The sequence below is a fragment of the Ruditapes philippinarum genome, unplaced genomic scaffold (genome assembly GCF_026571515.1).
Source record: "Ruditapes philippinarum isolate M1 unplaced genomic scaffold, ASM2657151v2 ctg10961_1_1_1_1, whole genome shotgun sequence".
NCBI lineage: Eukaryota > Metazoa > Mollusca > Bivalvia > Venerida > Veneridae > Ruditapes > Ruditapes philippinarum.
The window spans coordinates 158-27,552 of record NW_026856497.1 but is presented as its reverse complement, the minus strand read 5'-3'; the positions used below and the strand labels follow the sequence as shown (position 1 = coordinate 27,552).

The window sequence follows — 27,395 nt, the reverse complement described above, 5'->3', positions numbered from 1 at the left end:
TACCTCTTGGGTTAAAGTTTACCCCGCCACGTATCACTTAAAATTTTAAAGATTCCTATAGGACAACCTAAATATCGTCTTTTGCATATAAAGAATGCAAGTTGGTTTAAATCTTTGCCATGGAATGGATCAAATTGGCATCGCTCTGGTGTTTTATTCAGTTTGCACATATATTATTTGAGAAACAGCTTAAATGTTTGGTATATGTTGTAGACCTCTATTTTGTTATGTCATCATACACATGCCTCTAAGATTTATTGGAGGAATAGATATCACTTTTTGATACATGTTGTCATGAATTTTCGCGAACCTTTATTGGATTTAAAACTTCCAATAATTACCAGATAGCGGCGCCGAGCGGTCTAATGTGCTGGTTTTAGGCCCCAAGCTCTTCGGAGGCCTGGGTTTGAGTCCCACCGCAGACAACATTATCTTTTAATAATTCAGTTGTATTCTGGAGATAAAACGTTTACTAATAAATATGAATGATTGTATTCCCATCAAGTGCCAATATGCGTGAACAATTTTATCATAAACGAAGCTCTTAATTGACACATGCATTATGCATATTAAACTTAATTATCATATTCCAGTTAACACATGGATGGAAAAGTCAACAAAAAGATTAACCAGTGGGGTTGGGAGGCTAACCGGCCTTTTGACAATTACATCTTTAATTTATGTACATTATATTACCACAAACTGACACATTGGACTGAAGTCGAGTTTATATCTAACATGAAAGAAAACATGGCGTTGGCTTGCGGAAATCATAGACATGCCTCTAAGATTTATTGGGAAACTAGGGATACATGCTGCCATGAATTTTCGTGAAACTTAATTGGATTCATATTTTGATTAACTGGTAGCGTGGCTGAGCGGTATAAGGCGCCGGAGTGGGTTCAATTCCCAACGCTGCCAATTTCTATTTTTATAACTTAGTGCTGAAAAGTCAAACATGTAAATGTTAATTTTTATGAAATATTAAAGATCTACGTTAAAATAATTTCCAAAAAGGTGTTCAACCTTATTTCTTATAGGTTGTGGGAAAAGTCCGAGTGGGTGCATCCAGAAAAAACACGTTTTCAGCCCTAAACCAGGCAATAAATCTTTAAAAAAAATTCAAGTATCTCAAGGACTATAGCCATTCTCTAGTCCGCCACATTATTTTTTTTAATATTCTTACTATTTCTAATAATTAAATTGTATTTTAACTTCGAGTCGACGGATTTTCTGCAAAGAAGGTCCGAGTGGAAGCATTCAGCAGGTGCGCGATGAATTAGTATCCTACAATTGTGTATTCTTTGCTTAATTGTAAGTAAATGCAATCAGTGTTGATTTTTCATTTTAACTAGCAAGAAATAAAAATTAGAAAAGCAACATAATAAAATCCAGAAAAGCTTAAATTCAACATTGTTTGTATTCCTGAACAAAGCTGAAATACTATTTCATTGATATAAGAAAATGATGTTCGTGAAGTTGGCAGCCTAGCAGCCTGAAGTTGGCAGCCTAACAGCCTGGCAACCTTAAGAAAACTAAGAATAGAACAAACATGGAAACGGTTGGAAATGCATTGATCAGTAGCACTTCCTTAGCCTCTGTTCAATATCGTGATATTTATTTTTTATGATGTTGAACTTTATTTTAGCATATCTTTTTTTTTCATTCTGACGCTTCGCAATGTGTGGAGTTAGCAGCCTGGCAGCCTAACAACTTAAAGAAAACTAAGGATAGTACAAACATAAAAACCGTCGGAAATGAATCGGTAGCACATACGTTCCACGTCTTATTTCAATATCTAGATCTTTATTTTTTTTTAAATGCTGAACTTTAGATTTTTTCATTCTGACGCTTCAAATTGTGAATTTAACGTTTAGAAAAATATTTCATGGGGCAATCTATGGCTGCCTGCCAGAGACCAGTTTCATCCTATAACTTAAGTCATTTCACTTTTAACATGGGGCAATACGAGGCTAATCACAAGCGAATAGCCAACATATTGCCAACATTATATATTAATGCCAACATTTTTTACACAGTGCCATACGAAGCTTAGTAATCGAAACAATGCACATTGCATTGATGCAATCGTTTAGAATTTGTTGTGGGCCACATGTGGCTAACTTATAGAAACAATGCAAAGGCCATAATGATTGCTGCAACCGTTAAGAATATTTCATGGGACCATACGTGGCTAACTGCAAGAGACAATATCCAGCCTACATCTAAAGTCACTTCATTTTTATATGGGGCCATACGTGGCTATCAACAAGCGAATAGATAGTCTATTACTGCCAACATTTAAGTTTTTACACGGGGCCATTCGTGGCTAAATAATAGAAGTGATGCATAGTTCATTACTGTAATCGTTTGGAATATTTTATGGGGCCATATGTGGCTGCCTGCCAGAGGCAAATTACAGCCTATAACTAAAGTCATTTCACTTTTTACATTGGGCCATATGAGGCTATCAACAAGCGAATTGATAGCCTATATATACTGCCAACATTTAAGTTTTTAAACGGGACCATAAGTGAGTATATAAGTTATAGAAACAATGCATAGTTCATTGCTGCAACCGTTTAGAATATTTCATGGGGACATATGTGGCTGCTTGCCAGAGGCAATTAACAGTCTTTAACTAAAGTCATTCACTTTTTACACTGGACCATACGTGGCTATTCACAAGCGAATTGATAGTCTATTACTGTCAACATATATGTTTTTACACGGGGCCATATGTGGCTAAGTATTAGAAATTATGCATAGTTCATTGCTGCAATCGTTTAGAATATTTCATGGGTCCATATGTGGCTGCCTGCCAGAGATAATTTACAGTCTATAACTAGTCATATCACTTTTGACATGGGACCATATTTGGCTATTCACAGGCGAATAGACAGTCTATTACTGCCAACGTTTAAGTTTTTACACGGGGCCATACGTACGTGGCTAAGTAATAGAAACAATGTACAGTCCATTGATGCAACCGTTTAGATCGAATATTTCATAGGGCCATACGTGGCGACCTGCAAGAGATAATTTCACTTTTTACATATGGGCCATATGAGGCTATCCACAAGCGGTTAGATAGTCTATTAATGCCAATATTTTAGTTTGATACACGGGGCCATAGGTGGCTAAATGATATTTATAAATAATGCATAGTTCATTGCTGCAACCGTTTAGAATATTTCACGGGGCCATATGTGACTGCCTGCCAGAGGCAATTTACAGCCTATAGTTATAAATAAAGTCATTTTACCTTTGACATGGGACCATACACACAATCGAACAGACAGTCTATAACTGCCGACATTCATTTTTTTTTACACGGAGCCATACGTGGCTAACTAATATAAACAATGCAAAGTTCATTGCTGCAACCGTTTAGAAATTGAATATTTCATGGGGCCATATGTGACTACCTGCAAGAGACAATATTCAGCCTTTAAGTCATTTCTCTTTTTACATTGGGCCACTCGTGGCTGTACACGAGCGAATAGACAGTCTATTATTGTCGGCATTTTAAGTTTTTACACGGGCCCATAATTAATTGGCTAAGGAATAAAACAATTAATGCACAGTTCATTGTTGCAACCTTTTAGAAATTTTCATGGGGCCATTTGTGCCTTTTTAGGAGACGCTACATACTCTTCCTAAGGGAGTAAATATCTGGTTCATTGTATTTTCCAAACGGCGTGTGTACCCCTTTATACTGGACTCGGCCATTAACCATTTAAGAATTTTCATGAGGCCATACGTGGCTACCTGCAATAGACAATATACAGTAACCTCAGTTTTTACACATAACCATACTATGATTTTTGCAGACATTTAAACCTAAAGAATATATTGATATGAAATATCATTACTTATAATATATATAGTCCAAAACGTTAATGTAGCCAATTTTATTTTCAATGGGCTATAATAAGCAATACGAATTATAATAAGTCTTCCTCGACAACCATTCACAAATTTACATATGGCTATTTGTCGTTATGGCCACTATATATAAAGTTTTTAAAGATTTTGTTCAATTTAACAGAGTTCTACTATATTTTTTAAACATACTGATAGGCGGACCGAGGAAGAAAATAAACTTACAGATTTAGTGTCCTTGTACCTAGAGATTTAACGATCGGAGAACCCCGGATGGAGAAGTACCTGCTACAGAATATGGAGTTTGTAAAAAAAGTTTATACGGATCTATTTTCCGGATCTTCTTTTCCTCAAGCTCATCCGTTTCTAAGAACTCTTATGCAGCTTAAAGTAGACGGATGTAATGCATCTGGTCCGTGGTCATTTTCTGACGCCACTGTTGATGTTTCGTCAGGTCCGAGTGGTGTGGCAGAAGCGTTTGTATTTAGAGGAACAATACAAACAACGTTGAAGTCTAGAACACGTCAGAATACGTTAACAAGTGACCAGGAGGAGGCGTTTGAATTGCTTGGATCTTATTTGCAGAGTGGTAAGCAGAAATAAATTTTATAAATCATGGTAGCAAGACACTTCATCCCTAGCCCAACAAATTGTGCGCTTTAGGGCTTTTTTTATATATAAGATGGTCGCCCTTCGCGCACAACCCACTTACGATTCAAAACAATGCGGAAAGTTTTCCTTCTTTGTGTATGTGCCAGCGACCAGAATCTCGTCGCTAACTTTGACGGCTTCAAATATTTATTTAAACTCAACATTTCTTGGAAAAACTTACATACCTGCAAAGCTTATTCAAAATAGAATTAATTTAAAGAAAATTGATCAGAAAGTTATATGTTTTAATGCACAACGGTTACAAATTCCTACTCATTTCAACGTTTTTTGTTTTACACCGCTAAAACTCTACCTAACGGTAGTGTATTGATAAATCTCACTAGCTTGCAGTATGTACTGCGGGAATTCCGTTGTACACATGAAAACGGGTGTTGTGGTTGTTTCGTCTGCAAATGTTTTATTTAGTCCTTTAGTGAATAAATTAACTAGGGTATCCAGGTAATAACTCAAACGATTAGTATAGATTAATACACGCGTCCTGGGCATTGATACTGTCATTTTGCAATTGCTATCTATATGTAAATTATATTAAAACTGACGAGAATGTATACATATTTCTTAGAAAGTTTGTTAGTTACTGTATGTCACTTCGTAAAAAGTACCAACATAATGAATGGGGCTACTAGAAAAAAAGACAAAAAGAACAACAACAAAACAACCCTAAAAATAAAAGATCTCCGGGAAAGATACACGTTTTCCTTTTATCATTATTATTTTAATTAAAATTATTATTATTATCATTATTAATACGAAGATTTCAAACCACTGTTGAAACTTGATAAATAACTATATATTTCACAAAGTGTATCAACCTCCAATGTTTCGTTTATCAAGGAGTTTGCTGTTTAATATCTATTTCTTTTCTTACACAATCTACAAATCATTACAGGGAAATGAAAATAATAATAAACATTTTAAAATTAGAATATCATTTCCTAATATCAAGAAAACGTGATTTAGAAATACATTTTTTCCAGTAACGCGATCGGTAATTTCATCCACTCTTTCACGCGATAACGTAGGAATATCCCTTCAATCATTTACGTCTGATCATTTTATAAGTTCTATCAATTGTGTTATAAATAGCGGAGTTTTTTTCCAGTTTTTGTTGTAAACGAAGATTATGCGGAGAAATTTTACATTTTCTTTGCTTATCTTTCAAGAGCTCTAACATACGATTTTTCGGCGATTTTTTTTCATTTATAATTTTCCATTTCATTTATTTCAATATATTAGACTGGAAGAAAGATATTATAAACATCAATCACTTCACAGGCAAATATCACCTAAAAAATTATAAAGACTTTCGTAAATTCTGTTGATAATTTAAAGCATGACTGAAGCCATGCCGTAAACAATTTACGCGCTGATTGAATAACTACAACCATCTGTCTTTTTCCCCCGATACGATACGATCCTCGACTGTAAGTCATGTTGTATACATGTGCTTTTAATATTTACAAAAAAAACTAGTTGATTATTCTTTAAATTTCTCTTTCATTTAATGTATCCAAGATTTGAATTTCATAACTTTTATCACAGATGGACTTAGTCTAGATATTAATTACGACTGCAAGACAGACCGATTTTATAATCTGATCAACTTACGATACGTTGCGCTAGAACAAAGCAAGCGTCATTCATTTCTGTACGTCTTTCTCCGCATGAAGTAATTATTTCCCTGCTCTGGACAAAATTTGACCGCTGTAGACAAAAGGATCTGCATGACTTTCTGTCATTAAACTATTGACTACTTCAATTCTAGTTGTACAAGAAGGAAAGGGGGGAAAAGGGCACTTTGTTGGCGCTTGTTTTTCATTTGTTTTTTCTATTCAATATGATTACAACATTTATTGAATTAAATCACAACCGGGTAAACGAATTCTAGGTAATTTGGACCATGCTTTAATTTTCTTTTACAAAATTTTTAATATTTAAATGTTTCTGTCGGGACAGGTACGTATATTAAAGGTCGGGATAAAAAAAGAGAGAGCGTATAGTTAACTTAAGTCGTTCTATTATAGTTAGGCACATTCATAGAATCTGCCTGTTATTTATTTGTTTCTTTAAAGATATTTTTATTTTGATAATACTGATCATTTATGTGGACTGTTATTATAAATGTTTTGATGTCAATTAATTCTTTTGCTGAAATTTTGTCGGAGGGATCTTCCGGGTTTTCGCAGTAAAAACTATGTGATTTTTTCGGCGACAAGCGTACGAGAATATAATTTTGAAGGATATATTCATCACCAGTGGTTTCTAAATCTAAATGAATTCAAAATATTTACTATAACACCTTTAAAAATGTTTACGATATATAGCGCTTTTGTATGTGTTTACCGCGTGCAGCCTCCTCGGGTGTACTAATATGTTTAAATAAAAACAAACGTTTTCATTTGTTATCACGTTCGCTGTTTACATTTCAGCGACAGGTACCATTTTAAAGTTTTTTAGGTAATTTAAGTTATTTTTTGTCATTTTATGATTCTTTTAAAGACAATGTATGGTTTATAACAACAAATATACATGCCAGTGTGAAAATTTTCATGTTGCAGTGAAAAAATTGAAATTTTGCTCGGCTTGATTTCCGACACAGTTTTGATCGTAACTGGTTAACAGATTATAAAATCGGTCTGTCTTGCCGTCGAAAAATTGAGACTACTGCATCCCAAGACATTTTACCCCCCCCCCCCCCCAAAAAAAAAAAAAAAAAGAAATCAGTAAGACACTTCGCCCCTCATCCATTTTTTTTCTATTAACCCATTACTTCATGAGCATTTTGTGAAAAATGGCTGTTTTCGTTGAAAAGTCTCCCGTTACAAGTTCAAATTGCTATAATACTATAAAAACTGCTTCAACACTAATCAAACTTGGCACAAATGTTGACTGGACCATTGCCCTTGCAACAACATGCTCAGGCTTAAATTTTCTGTTACCATGGCAACGAGGGGACATCTCAAAATTGCCAAAAATCACTATTTTGCGTTGATTTTTTCCATCATAATTGATTTCAAAGTGCTGCAACTTCTCAATGGATTGAGATAGAGTCAAATGCTTTTCAGCGTTGGTTACACGTTACCTTATGATCAATCTGGGGTCATTTATAGCTTCTCACAAGTCCAAAATTTTCTTGGCGATGAGGGGGACTCCGCCCCCCTTCAAACCCCCCAACAGAAGGGGGCACATATCCCCTTCTGCCAACCCCCTGATGTATCTTTTGGTTGAGGGGCCGCGCCGAAAAAGTGGTCACTTTTTTTAACAACATTTCTATAACAAAAACAAGTGTTGATGGCCTAAATAATGCATTTTTTCACCATTTCAGACAACAAAAAGGGGGGGGGTGAAAAAGGCGTTAAAAGGCGTGTATATGAAGTAATGGGTTAAGTAAATATGCCAACAACATAATGCTTTTATATGTTTATTTTAATTATTTTTAGTATTATTAAATTAAAAAAAAAATAATTAAAGGACAGTTTACAGACATTGATCTATTCCAGAAAATATCCGGAATTACTGACAGGGCCGACCATGAGACAGGGGAAAAGAGTCAACTCGGCCCTATACCAACTCGGCACGGGTCAACTCGGCACGGGTCAACTCGGCCCACTTTACAAAAATATATATAACGTATTAACTTTGCTTTGCATGTTGTTAAGGTAAATGAATAATAAGAAATATCTTATTATTATATAATTATAAATTGTACTTCTGCCGAAATAAAGTATATTTAGAAGAAAAAATTTGGTATTCTTAACATACACGTTGATTGATAATAATAGCCCGTGACAATAGGAGTCTCTTTAATGTCTTTACCAATTTCATTTAATTTCTTTGTAATTGTCAAAAGTTTTAAATTAAGATTATCATAAAAAAGAAGCAACCCTTTGATCACATACAGATCGTAAAAAAACATAGCAAACATTTGTAAACAGTATATGTTTTGTTATGTAAACAAATATATATGTTTTGTGTTTTTTGTCTTGTTTTATATCATATTTGTATAAAATATATATTTTGTGGCTTTTTTTTCTTGTTTAAATCATGTTTGTCTAAAATATTTGTTTTTTGTTTTTGTTTGACACTGAAGGTATTTAAATTTACGGTTAAACCTACCACAAGTCAGAAATACAGTGAGATACGCAATCGGTTATCTTTACTCGCAATTCTACTGATAGGAAAAGCCTGTCTGCTGCTAGTTTGAAAACTGTCAATCCGTGTATTATGAATAATTACAATAAATAGTGATAACACAAACCTAAATATTAATAATTAAAAAGTGGGCCGAGTTGACCCGTGCAGAGTTGGAATAGGGCCGAGCTGACTCGGGGGCCGAGTACGTTTAAGGGCCGAGCTGACCCGGATTCTGAGACAGGGCGGACCGCACCATTTGTTTGGACGGGCGGACCATATTTTGGGACAGGGCGGACCTTGACTCGAGACGAGGCGGACCGTGATTAAATGTAATAAAAATACTTAGATATTGAGGTTTCTTTGTTACTTTCAGGGTTGCCAGCGGACTTGAAAAGTCAGGGAAATTGGGTATTTTTTCAAGGTCAGGGAATTTTGAAATTTGGTCAGTAAAAAATGAAAATCCAGAAAAGCCGGTGAAAACTCAAAAGTCAGGGAAAAATTATTTCAAAGGTCGAAAAATATACGCATTGAAGGTCTTTCTTGGCTATGGCAGTCTTTAGGCATTTAATATTTGACTTTATCACTCTCACAGTTAAGCATTAAATTCAAATAACAGTAAACTGTGATATTAAGAAGCATTATATGCTTATTCTGTCCCATGGCCAGTCATCTGTTAAGAGGGGGTTCTCTGACAAATAAGCATACCCTTATTACGTACAGACAGGCTTATGATGGCCTCAAATCCCAGGACAAGCCACTCTCCGAGTGTGTCAGTAAGGAGTTACTACAGAGCTGTAGGCATGCTTACCATAGGTACAGGACTCATGCACAGGAAACAAAGGTAGAGGATGAACAGAAGCAGAAAGACAAAGAAAGGGAAGAAACTCAAAGGCAACTGGATGATGCAAAGAAGAAAACTCAAAGTCTGAGGAAGATGGCAGATAAATTGGTTGTTGAAGCTGATGAACTGGCCAAACAAGCTGAAACCAAAAACAATCTGCAGTTACTGGTCAAATCTAATGCCCTGCGGGAAAAGTCCCATGGAAAGAGAAAGGAGATGGAGTGTGAAATTAAGACAGCTGAACATCTAGAGAAGAAACTGAAACAAATGTAATGTTACAGTCATGCCTCTCATTATATTCTGTATTGGTCGCATGGTCACTAGAAGTGCTTTTACTTACTAGCAATATCTAGTCAGTACACTGTATTCTGTATTGGTCTAGCTATTTCTGTGCATGATCACTAGAAGGGCTTTTAATTACTAACAAAATCTAGTCAGTATACATGTATACCAAACTACCATATTGGCATATAACCTGCTTTGCTTTTTGCTTTGACACGAAGAAATTGTACAAGAGGAATTGTCTTGCAAACATGATGGAAACTGGTTAAATTATGCAAAACTATGTTTTTCACACTAACTTTTTTTCACACTAACTTCCTTCACTCATTCAAAGTCTTTAATTTTATAGTGATTATTTCATGATATGCCAAAATAAGCCCTATGTTCTTGTTTTCACAATCAGTGGAGTTTATCAGGATGCCTTATACAAGTAACTGTGTTAAATGTGTATTGTTCTTATAGTTTAGAGATGTTTGAATTTTAAGTTTTGTCATAAAAGTATTACTCTTATAGTCTTGGTGTTTTATGTGTTACTACTAGGAAGGAAAGAGTGACTTATGTGATTTCTAATACAGATGCTTATATTATGATTCTTCTGATTTTCATGTCATATGTTTCACGTTTGAATAGAAATAGTTAAGAATAGTAGAACACAATGTTTGTATCATTACTTTGATGTAAATGTTTTATATTTTGGAAAATAAATACAAGTTTACATGCAAAAATATAATGGGAGGATTGGACGGCTAAAGGGGAGGTCAGAAGGCCGTTTATGTGTTTGACGATTTTGGTCAGTGAAAACCATGAATTGGTCAGTGAAAAGTCAGGGAAAAGTCAGGGAATTTTATTTCACCAAAGTGCTGGCAACCCTGTGTCTTTTGATATCATTATATTAATAAACACATACATATATTAATGCATTTTATTAATTTAAAACATTATTTTTTATGATATTATTAATAACCCCGTCGAGTTGGAAAGAATGCAGGCGATAATTGACCAATTATTGGGATATTACATGCCATTGTTTGTTATTAGACGGTAACACTGCTAAAACTGAAAACCTTTATTAAACAATATGACACTGAAAATACTTGTTATTCACATCTGATAGTTTGAAACACAATGCAATGACATAAAATGATGAGGAGTGAAATGTTTAATGATCATAAATGAACACAAAAGGAAGACACAATTTACATCGTAAGCACACAGAAAGGGTGACTTATTTATTAACAGATATATACGAAAACTTAATGGCGAACATATATACAAAAGCAGTTAAATACCGTATGTATATCGATATTTACACTGTAATATATATTCATGTTCACAAAATTACACAGGGTCATAAAGGCTTGCACAGCTATCAAGAAGTTTTGTGTCTTGTTGGGATATTCTAGCCATAATTTCAGAAAATTTAACTACATTCTTCTTAATTTTGATTCTTTCCTTGTTGATTTTGTTTGAAGTATTTGACTAGTTAGTTTATGTATTAGAAATGTTGTTTTTTAACTCTGTCATAATTAAGATGCTGTCTGTTTAGTGAATTATTATACATGTATACATTGTATATTAACTATGTCTTGGTTTTCATAGTGTAATTAACTAATATGAATAAACAATATATATATTCCTCTATACCGCTGAAATGTTATAAATGGTATACATAATTATAAAATAATTACAGTTAAGGTAATTGTTTCAAGTTTATTAATATTAGCACAAAAGGAAAATACATGTACATGTATGTTTTACATATATGATTTTCTCCATCCATTCCAATTAGCTTACGCTACCTATTTTATACTTATATTTGTATGTGTCAATGTTTATAAAAATAAATATAAAGTTAGATTAATCCACAGTCCGCATTATGTCGTGTGCACATGATAAATTCACGGGTTTTATGTGATCCCTATATTTAACTAGTACTAGATCAATGTTTAAATTTCTAAATAAAAATCAGTTCAATATTAAAATGCTTAAATATACGACATTTAAGATGATAATAATACCAAAATATATTAATGAAATAAAATAGCAATATTTAATTTGAAAATGTGCATGGTCCTCTTCGTCTCGAGTCAAGGTCCACCCTGTCCCAAAATATGGTCCATCAGTCAGTCCGTCCACAAAACTGGATCCCGCGATAACTTAAAAAGTACTAAAAATATTCTAATAAAACTTGATCTATGGATAGATGGCAGTATGGAGATTATGCACGTCTTTTTCTTTTCTTCTTATTTTGAAAATTCTGGTTGCTATGGCAATAAATAGACTGAAAATATGGCAAATTTAACACATAAACTGGATCCAGTGATAACGCAAAAAGTACTGACAATATTTTTATAAAACTTGAAATATAGGTAGATGGCAGTCTGGAGATTATGCACATTTTTTCTTTACTTTACTAAATTCTTCCTATGTAGAAAATTCTGGTTGCTATGGCAACAAAAAGACTGAATTTCAAGATTTCTGATTCCAGTTTTTTATGCTTTTTCACTATAACTTCTTTATTTCTTAAGGTATTTACTTTAAACTTTGAATATTAGTTTCTGGTTATCAACCACATCATATATGACAAGGTTTACAACTCTAGCACAAAAATAATCAGAATTACCTCCCTTGAAACTAGAATTTTCATGAAAAAAAAACATGTTTTTTTTTGTTTTTTAATAACTTCTTTATTTTTTAGCTCACCTGTCACAAAGTGACAGGGTGAGCTTTTGTGATCGCTTTTCGTCCGGCGTCCGTCCGTCGTCCGTCCGTCGTCCGTCCGTAAACTTTTACTTTAAATGACATCTCCTCATAAACCACTAAGCAAATTTCATCCAAACTTCACAGGAATGTTCCTTTGGTGGTCACCTTTAAAAATTGTTCAAAGAATTTAATTCCATGCAGAACTCTGGTTGCCATGGCAACCGAAAGAAAAAACTTTAAATATCTTCTTTTAAAAAACCATAAGAGCTAGAGCTTAGATATTTGGCATGAAACATCTTCTAGTGAGTGTCTACCAAGTTTGTTCAAATAAAAGCCCTGGGGTTAAAATTGGCCCCGCCCGGGGGTCATTGATTTTCCCTTTATGCATATAGTAAAAACTTAAAAAATCTTCTTTTAAAGAACCCAAAGAGCTAGAGCTAAGATATTTAGCATGAAACATGTTCTAATGGGTGTCTACCAAGTTTGTTCAAATAAAAGCCCTGGGGTCAAAATTGGCCCCGCCCCGGGGGGTCATTGATTTTCCCTATATACATATAGTAAAAACTTAAAAAATCTTCTTTTAAAGAACTCAAAGAGCTATGGCTAAGATATTGAGCATTAAACATGTTCTAATAGGTATCTACCAAGTTTGTTCAAATAAAAGCCCTGGGGTCAAAATTGGCCCCGCCCCAGGGGGTGAGTTTCCCTATATGCATATAGTAAAAACCTAAAAAAATCTTCTTTTAAAGAACCAAAAGAGTTAGAGCTAAGATATTTAGCATGAAACATGTTCTAATAAGTGTCTACCAAGTTTGTTCAAATAAAAGCCCTGGGGTCAAAATTGGCCCCGCCCCGGGGGTCATTGATTTTCCCTATATGCATATAGTAAAAACTTAAAAAACCTTCTTTTAAAGAACTCAAAGAGCTATGGCTAAGATATTTAGCATCAAACATGTTCAAATAGGTGCCCTGGGGTCAAAATTGGCACCGCCCCGGGGGTCATTGATTTTCCTTGTATGTGTATAGCAAAAACTTAAAATCTTCTTTGAAAAAACCCAAATAGCTAGAGTTTAGATATTAAGCATGAAACATCTTCTAGTAAGTGTCTACAAAGTGTGTTCAAATAAAAGCCCTGGGGTCAAAACTGGCCAGGCCCCAGGGGTGTCATTGTTTTTAACTTTATGTGTATAGTAAAAACTTTAAAAAAATCTTCTTTTAAAAAGCCCAATGAGCTAGAGCTTAGATGTTTAGCATGAAACATCTTCTTATGGGTGTCTACCAAGTTTGTGCAAATAAAAGCCCTTGGGTTAAATTGGCCCTGCAACGTTGGGGGTGGGGTTTGCGGGGCCTATATACAGGTGAGCGACCTCAGGGCCATCATGGCCCTCTTGTTTAATGTATCTGCTTGAAATTTCATATATGTATGTTTCTTATTATCACTCAACATATGTAAGAAGGTTCAATTCTCTAGCAAAACTATTTTCAGAATTATGCCCCCCTTGAACTTTTTCGAGAAATTGGTATTTTTTACTCCCAACTTCTTCATTCCTTATAGGATTTACTTCAAACTCAAACATCATAATAATATGACAAGGTTTATAAATCAAGAATCCAAATTTCCAGAATTATCTCAATGTAAGATTTGTAGAGATTTGAATTATCTTTCCAGTGGTATAAATTTTATATTTGTGGGCTTTATAACAGTATAATTACAGTAGTTATAAACAATAAAATGATGTATAATTTTTCTCTCTCTTTTACAGGGATTAGGGAAATATGGCTAATTTATTATTAATTTTTTTTGGTTTATGCAGCATTAATTTTTAGTGAAATAAATAACAACAAGTTCCTTTTTTTTATACCAGTAAAAAGAAATCTCAGTTTGTTTGTTTTTATTTATTTTATTAGTTTTTTTATAATTTATTTCATAATAGTAACTGTCATTTCTGTAATACATGTATATAACTGTTGAATGAAATATTTCAGAATTTCTGCTGTCACGGTCATATATTTTCTTCATGAATTATGAATTTAATTAAATTTTATCATTTATAGATCTAATTTAGATCAAATGATGATAAAGGAAAGACATCCTGGAGTTCCACGGCCTTTTTCGGCATTTTCACGTTGCCGACATCAAAGATGATATATGGGATATGATTTTATCATGTCGTAACATACACGGCCCCATGCTGTGTCTGTTATGAAAACAATAGCGCACATGAAAGAATTTAAACTTTGAAATATTTCTATGTCGGTCATGTTCTTAAAAAAATCGCCGCTGCTACCGGAAATATTTTATTGCAGGGGCCAGAGAAATACCCCTAGTCAGGGCGTTAATTAATCCGTGTATATATACACATGTCAGCTGTCATAAACCAAAACAAACATCGCCAGACTGTGTCAGACTGTGTATTTACATACATTCGGAACTTTGCCTGTTTCGGACTAAATGATGTTTTCCTCTCCCTTTATCTGTACTACGCCATTTGTTCATATTAAATCACGTATTTGATTATACTCTTGTGTGTTGATCTACATCCATTTAACTGGCGTGGTGGCAGCGAATTTACGTCCCACGCTCGATAAAGACCTGTGTACGTCATCTCGTAATAGAATTATTACCGTGAACGCAAGTGTATTAAACAAAAACATTGACAATGGCAAATTCTACCCGCGCGCCAAAACAATGGTGCCTTACCAAACATGAAACTGTAAACTCATTTGAAAACTGGAGACAGAACTTAATCTACAGCCTTTCTTTAGACAAGAACTTTGCTCCGTTTCTCGTGGCTGGGCTTAAATGGCAGAAAAAGACCAAAACTGCACCCCACAGAGGCTTTGTGAACGACGGTGAGGATGTAGCCGAAGCTGACAGGAAAACCCGTGAGCAGAAGGTCAACATTCTTGAGTTGATGTTAGGACAGATAGCAAATTTTTGTCCAGTAATATCCAGAAACACTATTGTTAAAAACTCTACCTCCGTTGATGATATTTGGCAAACAATCCGCCTCCACTATGGTTTCCAAATTACTGGTGGCCATTGTATTGACTTTGATTCTATCCGATATGATCCTACAGAGAGACCCGAAGATTTGTTCCAACGACTCACCGCATTTATTGAAGATAGCTTGTTACATCAGGATATGGGCATCAAACACCACGACGAACCGATAACCGAAGATGAGGAGCTCTCTCCAACGCTTGAAAATCTAGTTGTCTTAACATGGCTGAGACTGATAAACCCTGACATACCTAAACTTGTCAAACAGAGATACGGTACTGAGTTACGAGCAAGAACATTAGCCTCTATAAAACCTGAAATTTCGCAAGCACTGGACTCACTTTTAGAAGAGTTGCGTTCAGCAGAGGATGCCAAAACCATGAGAACAACGGTCAGAAAATTTCCACGACAAAAGCCCCAGTCAAGTCCATCTTGGTCTAAACCCAACCAAAAGTCGTGTCCGCTTTGCAAAGGCGCAGGACGTCCTGATCGCCACTTCCTTAGTAAGTGTACTTATTTGCCGCAACAAGACCGACAATTTTTGGCAAGAGCCCGCGCTACATGTATTGATGATATTCCTCTTGATGATTCTGAGTTACACGATCCCGAAGAAGAGTTTCGACAAGTGTCGGTATCTACTAACCGTGTTCAAGTTCGACAGTCTCCTTATCTTGACACTTACTGAGGCCATATTCCGATTTGTTTAACTGTTGACAGTGGCGCCACCGGTAATATGATTCGTGCATCAACTGCAGCACAACTGAACGCAAAAATCACCGCTAGCTCCCAATCTGCTCACCAAGCCGATGGTTCCTCTCCTTTAAACATTGTAGGGGAAACTAGGATAACATTTACACGCGATGATCATAACCTGTATTTTGAAGGGTTAGTTGTCGAACATTTAGATACAGATGTTTTGGCCGGTATTCCATTCATGGAGGTAAATGACGTTGCCACACGACCAGCTCGTCGTGAGGTGTCTATTGGAAATGACCACATATACTACTACGGCTCGCCAAGCACTTCAGCCCCAAATCACGCTATTCGTCGTGCTCACGTCGTACGTGCTCCTTCAACCTCAATTACGCTGTGGCCCGGAGACTTTATTGATGTTATGTTACCGTCTGACATGCGCTCCACAGACAACATCTTTTCGGTTGAGCCTCATACCAGGGACTCGGACAACAACTCTTGGCCGAATCTGAATCAAAAGCTCTACCTAACTCAGCAAATGCAAACATGAAAAAGTCAACACATTCCGATCAAGTCCGTGTCGACCCAGATAACTTATTGTCAACAGGTACGAGAGATCAGTTTAAATCGCTACTTATAAAGTATGATGACGTCTTCAATCCAAACTTTAAAGGTTAAAATGGTGCATTGGGTCCATTGGAAGCGAAGGTGAATATGGGTCCCGTGCAGCCTCCTCAGCGAAAAGGACGATTACCACAATATGCAAAATCTCAGTTATCTAGTCTCCAGGACAAATTTGACGAACTGGAACGTATCGGTGTCTTCAAACGCCCCGAGGAATTGGGAATCACAGTCGAGTATTTGAATCCGTCCTTTCTTGTAAAGAAACCGAATGGTACTTTTCGACTAGTCACAGCCTTTGCAGATGTTGGTAGATATAGCAAACCTCAACCGTCATTGATGCCTGATGTCGATTCAACTCTCAGGCAAATTGCGCATTGGAAGTATATAATTTTTACTGACTTGACTAAATCCTTTTACCAAATTCCACTGTCAAAAGACTCCAAGAAGTACTGTGGTGTATCAACTCCGTTCCGTGGCGTAAGAGCTTATGTACGTTCAGCAATGGGAATGCCTGGTTCTGAGACAGCTCTTGAAAAACTCACGTGTAGAGTGTTAGGACACCTAGTTCAAGATGGTACTGTTGCTAAAATCGCAGATGATCTGTATTGTGGCGGAAATACACCAGAGGAGTTGCTCACAAATTTCGAACGTGTATTGGAAGCGCTTCATTCATGCAGCCTCGATTTATCAGCTACTAAGACTATTATCGCACCTAAACAAGCATCAATTCTCGGCTGGATATGGGAACAGGGGAGTATCCGTCCTCATCGTATTTCAACGCTTTCTACATGCCAACCGCCTAAAACCGTCACTGCTATGCGCTCATTCATAGGCGCATACAAAGTGCTTTCTCGGGTCATTAACAACACATCAGAAATACTATCTCCTTTAGAAGAAGTCATAGCTGGAGGTGAATCAAAAGACTCTATTGTTTGGACTGACTACCTAGTAAGTGCGTTTTCTAATGCTCAAATGGCCTTATCTTCCAATCGCTCAATAACACTTCCCCGTCCGTCTGATCAACTATGGATTGTAACGGATGGTGCTTCGAAAAGCAAAGGTCTCGGGGCTACTCTTTACATCAATAGGAAGGATAAGCTTCATGTAGCTGGTTTCTTTAGCGCTAAACTCCGTCAGAACCAGAATCGTTGGTTACCATGTGAAATTGAGGCCTTATCAATCGCTGCCTCAATAAAGCACTTCAGTCCCTACATTATCCAATCGTCCACATCTACATGCATACTTACCGACAGTAAGCCATGAGTTCAAGCCTTTGAAAAGCTTTGCAGAGGGGAGTTTTCATCAAGTCCACGTGTGTCTACATTTCTATCTACCGCAAGTCGCTTTCAAGTTTCAATTCGCCATGTTTCTGGAGCAGCAATCTTACCATCAGATTTCGCTAGCCGAAACGCACCCGAATGTTCGAATCAAAACTGTCAAATTTGTTTGTTTATAAGTCAGCAAGAAGAATCTGTTGTGCGTCATATTACTACTGAGGATGTTATTAATGGAACCGTAAAATGTCCGTTTACAAGTAAATCGGCTTGGTTACCTATTCAATCAGAGTGTGCTGATCTCCGCCGTACTGTTGCGCATCTTCGCCAAGGCACAAGACCTTCAAAGAAGCTTACAAATGTAAAAGATATAAAGCGATACTTAAACATAGCCTCACTCTCTCGAGATGGACTCGTTATTGTTAAAAGGAACATGCCGTTTATGCCAAGTCAGGAATGTATTGTGGTTCCCCGACAAGTTCTCGACGGACTTTTGACCTCTATACATATAAAGTTGGGACACCCTTCCGTCAGCCAATTAAAATCCAAATCCGTCGTACAGAGGTACATTTATGCTTTGGATATGGACAAATCATTAGACATGGTCACTAAAGGTTGCCATCAGTGTGCATCCCTGGCAAAGGCACCAAAAATGCGGGATGAGCAAAGCTCCGAAGATCCACCGGAAACTGTTGGATTGGCTTTTGCTGCCGATGTAATGAAGCGGGAACGCCAACTCGTTTTAGTAGTTCGAGAATGTGTTACCTCGTTTACATTCACAAAGTTGCTAGAAAGTGAGCGTCATCATGACTTACGGGATGCTATCATACAATTATTGGCAGAGGTTCACCCGCTGGATGGTCCGTACGCTGTGACTAGAACCGATCCAGCTCCAGGTTTCAAAGCATTGGTAGATGACCAGTTATTAACACGACACCATATATCAATAGAGTTAGGACGTGCCAAAAACCTCAACAAAAACCCGGTCGCTGAAAAGGCTATACAGGAATTGGAGGGTGAAATTCTTAGAACAAACTCGTCACCTCATCAAAATACTAACTCCATGAATCTCGCGATAGTAACCGCCCGTCTTAACACGCGCATTCGCAAACGAGGCTTATCTTCCAGAGAAATGTGGATGCAAAGAGATCAGTTCTCAAATAGACAAATTCCTGTAGAAGATCAAAAATTAATATCATCTCAACAAATTCAAAGATCGACAAATCAAGTGAAAAAGCAAAATGCCCTTCAAATCAAACTCCGGTTACTCCTGATTTAAAAGTAGGCGATATTGTTTATCTTCGAAAAGACCTCAACAAAACAAATGCTCGAGAAAGATACATTGTAGTGACCTTGGAGTTTACATGGTGTAATATTCGTAAATTTATAGGTAACCAGCTCAGGAACAATTCATATCGTGTTAAGTGTTCCGATTGCTTCAAAACGACACATTACAAAGCTTCTACGAAAGAATCCCCGATTGAGTTCGACTCTGACGAAGAGAGCGAAAGGAATAAGCAAGAGATGCTTCACGTTTCGCCCGCCACACCAGATATCCCTTTGGAAATATCGATTCCACCTCCGAAACCTATTATCAGTTCAAATGACTATGATCCAGAATTGGTTACGTATTATTCTCAGGAGGGAAATATTGATAATGGCTCTGATTCGGAAACTAATACTGATGTTCCACATTTTGCGGAGTCCAATGTATCTAGTCGCCCGTCTCGAAAGCGGTGCCTACCTAAGAAGTTAAATGACTATGTTCTGTACTAGAGTGATTTGCACATTTTGGGGCATAATAATCCCCCAAAAAAACCTGTGACTGTTGTAGTATTAATCAAACCTAGATTCACTTAAGTGCAAGGGCATAATAATCCCCTTAAAACCGGAGGGCAGTCTACCCTATGATGGTTTTACATTTTGGAAGAAAAGGAAAGTGGTAGCGCCAGACTGTGTCAGACTGTGTATTTACATACATTCGGAACTTTGCCTGTTTCGGACTAAATGATGTTTTTCTCTCCCTTTATCTGTACTACGCATTTTGTTCATATTAAATCACGTATTTGATTATACTCTTGTGTGATCTACATCCATTTTACTGGCGCATCAAATCCATTATACCATGCCTGGCACGTGAACGACCCGTGATCATATAAATACTATTTATTCATTAGTTGCTATTTTTAGACACTTTTGTTCCTGTCTTACGATACGTTCTATATTTATTTCATTGACCCGCGCACTCATTAACTGCGTGACGTAAGGAAAACCCCTCACCTGGTTGGTCGCTAATTATACAAAAACTTTAAATAGTAACACCATAATTTTATGCACGGAATCCCCTCATGAAATGTTGATCTTTACGATAACACAATTTACAGGTCTATTTTCCGGGAAAATTGTTGATTTTTGGACAGGTAAATATTGAAGTCGGCGAAAGTCGCTTCCATTGAGATCATGCATGTCGGCGATTCTCGCTTACATGTGGTAATCGATAAAGCCGTCGTTTCTCGCTTCTATCAGGGAATGGTAAAAGACGGCGATTCTCGCTTCTATAAGGGAAAAGGTTAAACTTTGAATTTTTCTTATTCATTCTTTAATTTTTTTATTTCTTCACGGTTTTACTTCAAATTCAAAATAAACATATATTATCAACACCTTCATTATACGTATTTAATTTTCTTTTTAATTTTCATCTTTGTTACTATACATGTTAATGGTATATTTGAAAATTGTTATATTTTTTACTTTACTTCTTTGTGACTATAAAGGGTATCATCACTGTCATTAGTCTGTCTGTCTGTTCATAAAAACTGTTTCCTGAGATCACTTTTAAAGATTTTTTCCAACAAAGTTACTTTAAATAGAGAAAAGTTGAAACATTTGTTATACTTATTCATCCTGAGAAAATTGGACCTTTTGATTATCTGTTGTATAAATATAATTTTCTTACTTGGCAGGGAAACTTAACTAACATAGACAATTTAGAACTCAATTCAAAAGATTTAAGTTCATTCATGTCATTCATTCATTCAATGGTATAATTGAATGGCCAATGGCCTATCAGAATGTTGCTGGGGTTCTAACCGGTATGGGACTTATGGATTGCTTGCAATACTTTGATTTTTTCTTCTTTATTCAGCATGTCATAAGAAATGTCTACAGGCCTTGCAGAAAAAGAAACCACAGGAAAGAAAGGAATGTGAGATTCAAGCAGTATTGGCTTTGCATCTGTTTAGTCTATTAGTGGCCAATCCACAGTTACTTGCTGATCTGACATGTGATGAAAAGTGTTGTTCATGTGGTAAACGAGTCAATAAAGGAGACACTTCCTTTGGTGGCTAGAGCTTAAGAGGAAATGGTATTTATAGTGCAGGGTTTCCACTGGCCAATTTTTATTTGTTTGGTCGTCAGACCAAACAAATAATTGTAGCGAAATTTCAGACTCTAATGCTGTTAATTGCAATTGCCGAAAGTAGTCCACTTTTTTGAAGCGGTTACTTCCCTTTATATGTACGCTAACGCCGAAAAATTCAGGGGAGATCACTGCGTAAAGATGGTCAAATGATAGGCGCATTAATTTTCAAGCAAAATAATTCCCGAATGGTCGAAGATTTCTAATATTGTTTCATTCTTTATAGATATACATGCTTATAGAAGCTCCATGATTATTTACATCTGTGTTAAACAACAGTTAGCGTGGTTACAAACCCTAATTTAGAATAATATGGTTTTCTTCAGGCAGTTTATATATAAATTCTCCGTGGCCTAGGGCTTAGGAAGCGAGAGGTCTGGAGTTCAAATCCCAGTTAAGGAAACTTATTTTTTGTTTAAGTCAAATAAACATTGGATTGAATATCAGTGTTGCAATTAGTCTTCTAGCCAATTTACTACAATTAAATCGCTGGAAAGCATTGGTGACACTATACAAAAACAAATTGGTTTATAATCTCACAACCTTCACCTTTCTGACATTCTGAGACCCAAACAAATTCAGCGCCTTCTGTGCTTTGATTATGCTCCCCACAGGGTGAGATTATAGTCGCTGCTTTGTCCATCCGTTCAGATGTCCGTCCCCTTTATTTGTCTGTGACATAACTCTGAGGTATCAACATGAAACTTTGCAGGTATATAGATCTCATTAGGTAGATGTTGATTTTGGGGTCACTAGGTCAAAGGTCAAGGTAACAGGGGCCTTAAATTTTAATGTCAAAATGGTTTCTGCTGATTATCTTGAAAGGTATTCATCACAAAGTCATATTTAACATAGACATTGGCCATAACTAGTAGATGACCCCTGTTGATTTTGGGGTCAAAGGTCAAAGGTCAAGGTCACAGGGGCCTTAAATGTCAAAAAAAAATTCGCTGATTATCTTACAAAATATTCATCACAAAGTATACATGTTTCACATATTGATTGGTCATATTTAGTAGATAACCCTATTGATTAGGGTCACTAGGTCAAAGGTCAAGGTCACAAGGGATTTAAATGTCAGAATGGTTTCCGCTGATTATATGGAAAAGTATTCATCACAAAGTCTTCAAATTTCACATATTGATTGGTCATAACTAGTACATGACCCCTATTGATTTTGGAATCACTAGGTCAAAGATCAATGTCACAGGGGCCTTGAATGGTAATATGATTTCCCCTGATTATCTTGGTTACAAAGTCTTCATATTTTTCACATATTGATTGGTCATAACTAGTAGATGGCCTTTATTGATTTTAGGGTCAGTCACTAGGTCAAAGGTCAAGGTCACAAGGACCTTAAATGTCAGAATGGTTTCCGCGAATTATCTTGGTTACTCTTACAACAAAGTTTTCATATTTCACATATTGATTGGTCATAACCAGTAGATGACCCCTATTGATTTAGGGTCACTCAATCAAAGGTCAAAGTCACAGGGCCATAAATGTCTGAATTGTTTCCACTGATTATCTTGAAAAGTATTCATTGCAAAGTCTACATATTTCACATATTGATTGGTCATATATAGTAAAGGACCCTATTGATTTTGGGGTCAAAGGTCAAGGTCACAGGGGCCTTGAATGGTAATATGATTTCGGCTTATTATCTTGGTTACCATTTTTTACAAAGTCTTCATAATTCACATATTGATTGGTCATAACTAGTAGATGAAAACTTTTGATTTTGGTGTCACCAGGTCAAAAGTCAAGGTCATAGGGTCTTTGAATGGTAGTATGATTTCAGCTCATTATCTTGAAAGATAATTATCACAAAGTCTTCATATTTCATAGTGATTGGGCATAACCAACAGATGATCCATGTTGCTTTTGGGGTCACTAGATCAAAGGTCAAGGTCAAGGTTTAATGGGCCTTAAATGTCAGAATGGTTTCCGCTGATTATCATGAAAACTATTTATCACAAAGTCTTCATATTTCACATACTGATTACTAGTAAGTGACCCCTATTGATTTTTGGGTCACTAGGTCAAAGGTCAAGGTCACAGGGTTCTTGCATGTTAGTATGGTTTCCGCTCATTATCTTGAAAGCTATTTATTACAAAGTCTTCATATTTCTAATATTGATTGGTCATAACTATTAAATGACCCCTATTGATTTTGGGTCACTGGTTCAAAGGTCTAGGTCACAAAATGTCTCATTATTTTGAAAAATATTTATCACAAAGTCTTCATTATTTTTCTTTTTCCATACTTGAACACTTCCATGTACCCATTTATGGCAAGTATCTTTAACAAAATTACCAATAATGTGAGTCAAGGGCTAGAAAGGGGGCATATGTGTCGTTTGACATTTCTTGTTCTTCAAATAGTCCAAGTTGCTGGTGGGGGTATTAATCACCTTTAGTGATAGCTCTTGTCTTTTCTTCGTATCTGTAAGAATTCCAGGAGGGAATTTGGGGTAGCAAGCCATAAAAGACTTTCCAGTTGGAATGCTTTAGTAAAGTTTACGACATCCGGAACGGACCTCCCTCTGGGACCCTCCGCAATGGCGGAAAAAAACTGGCCAGTGTTAACCCTGCTTTACACACGTTTTCCACTGACTCTGTTATCAGACATTTTCTTTTCTTTGTTCAAATCCAAATTTTGTCAGCAATAACCACTTTCAATTTCCACATTTCACACAGAACTGGAATAGGTTATATAATTTTAGCCTATAGAAATTAAACTTGCAAAGACCTTCACAGAATGCAGTTGTTTTTTTTTTCTAAAAATATCATCGTCACAAAAATAATACATATTTTCTGCCTTTATAGTAAAGACTTTTAAACAGAATATAGCTTATTTTCACTTTGTAATATTAAAAACAATCAAAACATCTCAAAAATACTGTAAAACAACCTTATTTCGCGAATTTGAGGCAAAATGTCCAAAATAATTATTTTGCGTCAACAAGAATTTGCGTCTTCCTGAAAAATGTGAAAGCGGAAACCGATTTCATTCGGATATTTTCTGTCCTTTCCGTTCACTAACTTTGCGTCGTTTATTGTCCGACAAATGCATTTATATCTGTATCGATTTTTCTGATAGCTTGCTAATCCTTTGTTAAGTGAAACCGTCTGTCTAAAAATATGTCAATAAAGTTTGATAATTATTTGATATGTGTTCACTGTGTTAAAGTTTCACTGATTAGCCAGTCAAAGGCAAGCAGACGAAAATCAATTAAACGGTACTGTAATTTGCCTAACCTGTAGTACACGATTATGTTTACCCTCCAGCTTAAAATGTAGTACAATACAATGTTACAAACAACTTGCAGGTGCTAAAATATTTGTACCAATTAGAACAATCTGTAGAAATACCATTAAAATTTTGTAAGACGCATTAATTTGTTTATACTTAATTCTAGTGCAAGTCACAGTTACATTCCTTGACACAGGTGATATGCAGCGAAGAAGTTTTTTTTCCAATTCCACATAATACTAAATTGTCACAGGTATATTTTTCATACTAGTAATGACTGTACGATATGTATATGCTGCAACACTTGTAACTTGAACTGGTTTCGATACTTTCCCGCAGATATATATCCATGTGTACGCATTTTCGGATAGTGTTCATTTTCGGACAAGTGTATAGACAACGTGAAATATTCGCGAGAAATATGAATTCGCGTCTTAGAAAACTCGCGAATATTAGCGAAAATAAATTTCTCGCGAATAATAAGTGTTTTACAGTATGTGAAAATTGAATTTTTTTTAGAAATAGTCACAATTTTGTCTGGAAGTAAATACTTTTATAAATATTTAAACATTATGTTTTCCACTGGGAATTAAGTCAATCAGCTTAAAACAAAAATTTTAAAATTTGCAATTGACGGCAAATTCTGGGTAGGTTATTATTAATTATTATGTTGGACAATATCTTTAAAGTACTTTCACATGTACTTTTATCACCTCGGGCAATAGTAGGCCCCTAATCAATGTGTGACCAATAATAAGTTGACACCTGTTAAAATCCACCCCCACCCTGCTGGTATTAATTGGGTCTACTGCATTCTTTATTGATTTTTACTACATTCTTTCTTGATTTTTACTGCATTCTGTATTGATTTTTACTGCATTCTTTATTGATTTTTACTGCATTCTTTCTTGATTTTTACTGCATTCTTTCTTGATTTTTACTGCATTCTGTATTGATTTTTACTGCATTCTTTATTGATTTTTACTGCATTCTTTCTTGATTTTTACTGCATTCTTTCTTGATTTTTACTGCATTCTGTATTGATTTTACTGCGTTTTTTACTGCATTCTTTATCGATTTTTACTGCATTCTGTATTGATTTATTCTGCGTTTTTTACTGCATTCTTTATCGATTTTTACTGCATTCTTAATCGATTTTTACACCTTATATAAACACTGTTGGAAGTAAAAATTTATCATTTTCTGTTTCATTTTTCAGGAAATAGTAAAGTTTGGCATGGTCGTGCAGATATCTTAATAAGACACAGTAAAGTTAAAGTGGTAAAGGATGTTCGTGAAGAGATAGATGAGGAGGGTTGTGGTGAACCTCAACATAAAAAGATCAGGAAATATTCAGAGGGAAGTACATGTACATCTGATTACTATGAGAGTGATACATCCTTCGTTAAGACAGCCTATAGAGACCACTACATGCCACTTGGTCCATTTAAACTCCAAACAGGGGTGCACTGTAAGGATTTGTCACAAGTGCTCGCACAAACAATAGTGAATGCCTTCATTCAAAATAAGAAATTTCCTGCTTTAAAAGAATATTTTATTCCATGTTTTTTGGCATCTGAAAACAATATAACTATTCATATGTATAATCCGTTCTATGATATTCTTTTAACACATGGAGAAAGTATGCAAATATTTTCTCAAGGCAAATTAAATATTGACACTATTTTCGCTGTTTGGATGGCATTAAATTTTTATAAGTTTCCTGTAGGTTTGTCGGATGAAAATATTCAAGAAACATGGCAAAAATACTTTACAGAAAGTTCTGGTTTTCATAATGCTATCTCTTCTTGTATGGATGTGTACAGAAATGAAATGGATGAACCTATGATACATGATGACCCAGTGGATCAGAATATGAATCATAATAATCTTGCTTTCATATTTTTATTGAAAGAAATGTGGGAGAATGAAGTAAATACATAATTCAAGTCATTGTTTGTTCATTGTTTGTTTATAGCTTAGCCTGCATTTTTGTGATGAAATATGTGTAGGTTATTAGCATATCTATTGAGGGATTTTAAAATAATTTTTATGCCCCCTCCCAATAAAATGGCAGGGGGGCAGGGGTATATAGTGTTACCCTGTTCCATCATCATCAGTTTCCGTTTATTGTGCCCCCACTATAGGGGGGGGGGGGCATTTAGATTTACCCTTGTCCGTCCATCCGTTAGCAATATGGTTTCCGGAACATAACTTAAGTTCCATTTGGCCCACAATATTCAAACTTCATAGGATGATTGTCCATATTGGGTAGAAGACCCGTATTGATTTTGGGGTCAAAGGTCAAGGTCACTATTACCTTAAAACTTAAAACAGTTTCCGGAGCATAACTTAAGTTCCATTTGACCCACAATATTCAAACTTCATACGATGATTGTCCATATTGGGTAGAAGACCCCTATTGATTTTGGGGTCAGAGGTCAAGGTCACTATTACCTTAAAACTTAAAACAGTTTCTGGAGCATAACTTAAGTTTCATTTGACCCACAATATTCAAACTTCATAGGATGATTGTCCATATTGGTTAGAAGACCCCTATTGATTTTGGGGTCACATCGTCAAAGGTCAAGGTCACTATTACCTTACAA

The 27,395-nt window shown here is 35.8% G+C and overlaps 1 protein-coding gene across 1 annotated transcript; it reads left to right on the top strand.

The window, feature by feature from the left end:
- Nucleotides 1-20,641: 20,641 nt before the first annotated feature.
- On the top strand, nt 20,642-26,718 carry LOC132746742 (uncharacterized; the record flags this gene model as incomplete). Its single annotated transcript, XM_060735993.1, has 3 exons — nt 20,642-20,681; nt 21,258-21,419; nt 26,006-26,718. Coding segments are annotated over exons 1-3 (915 nt in total), but the record flags the coding sequence as incomplete, so codon positions are not given.
- Between the last annotated feature and the right edge of the window lie 677 nt (nt 26,719-27,395).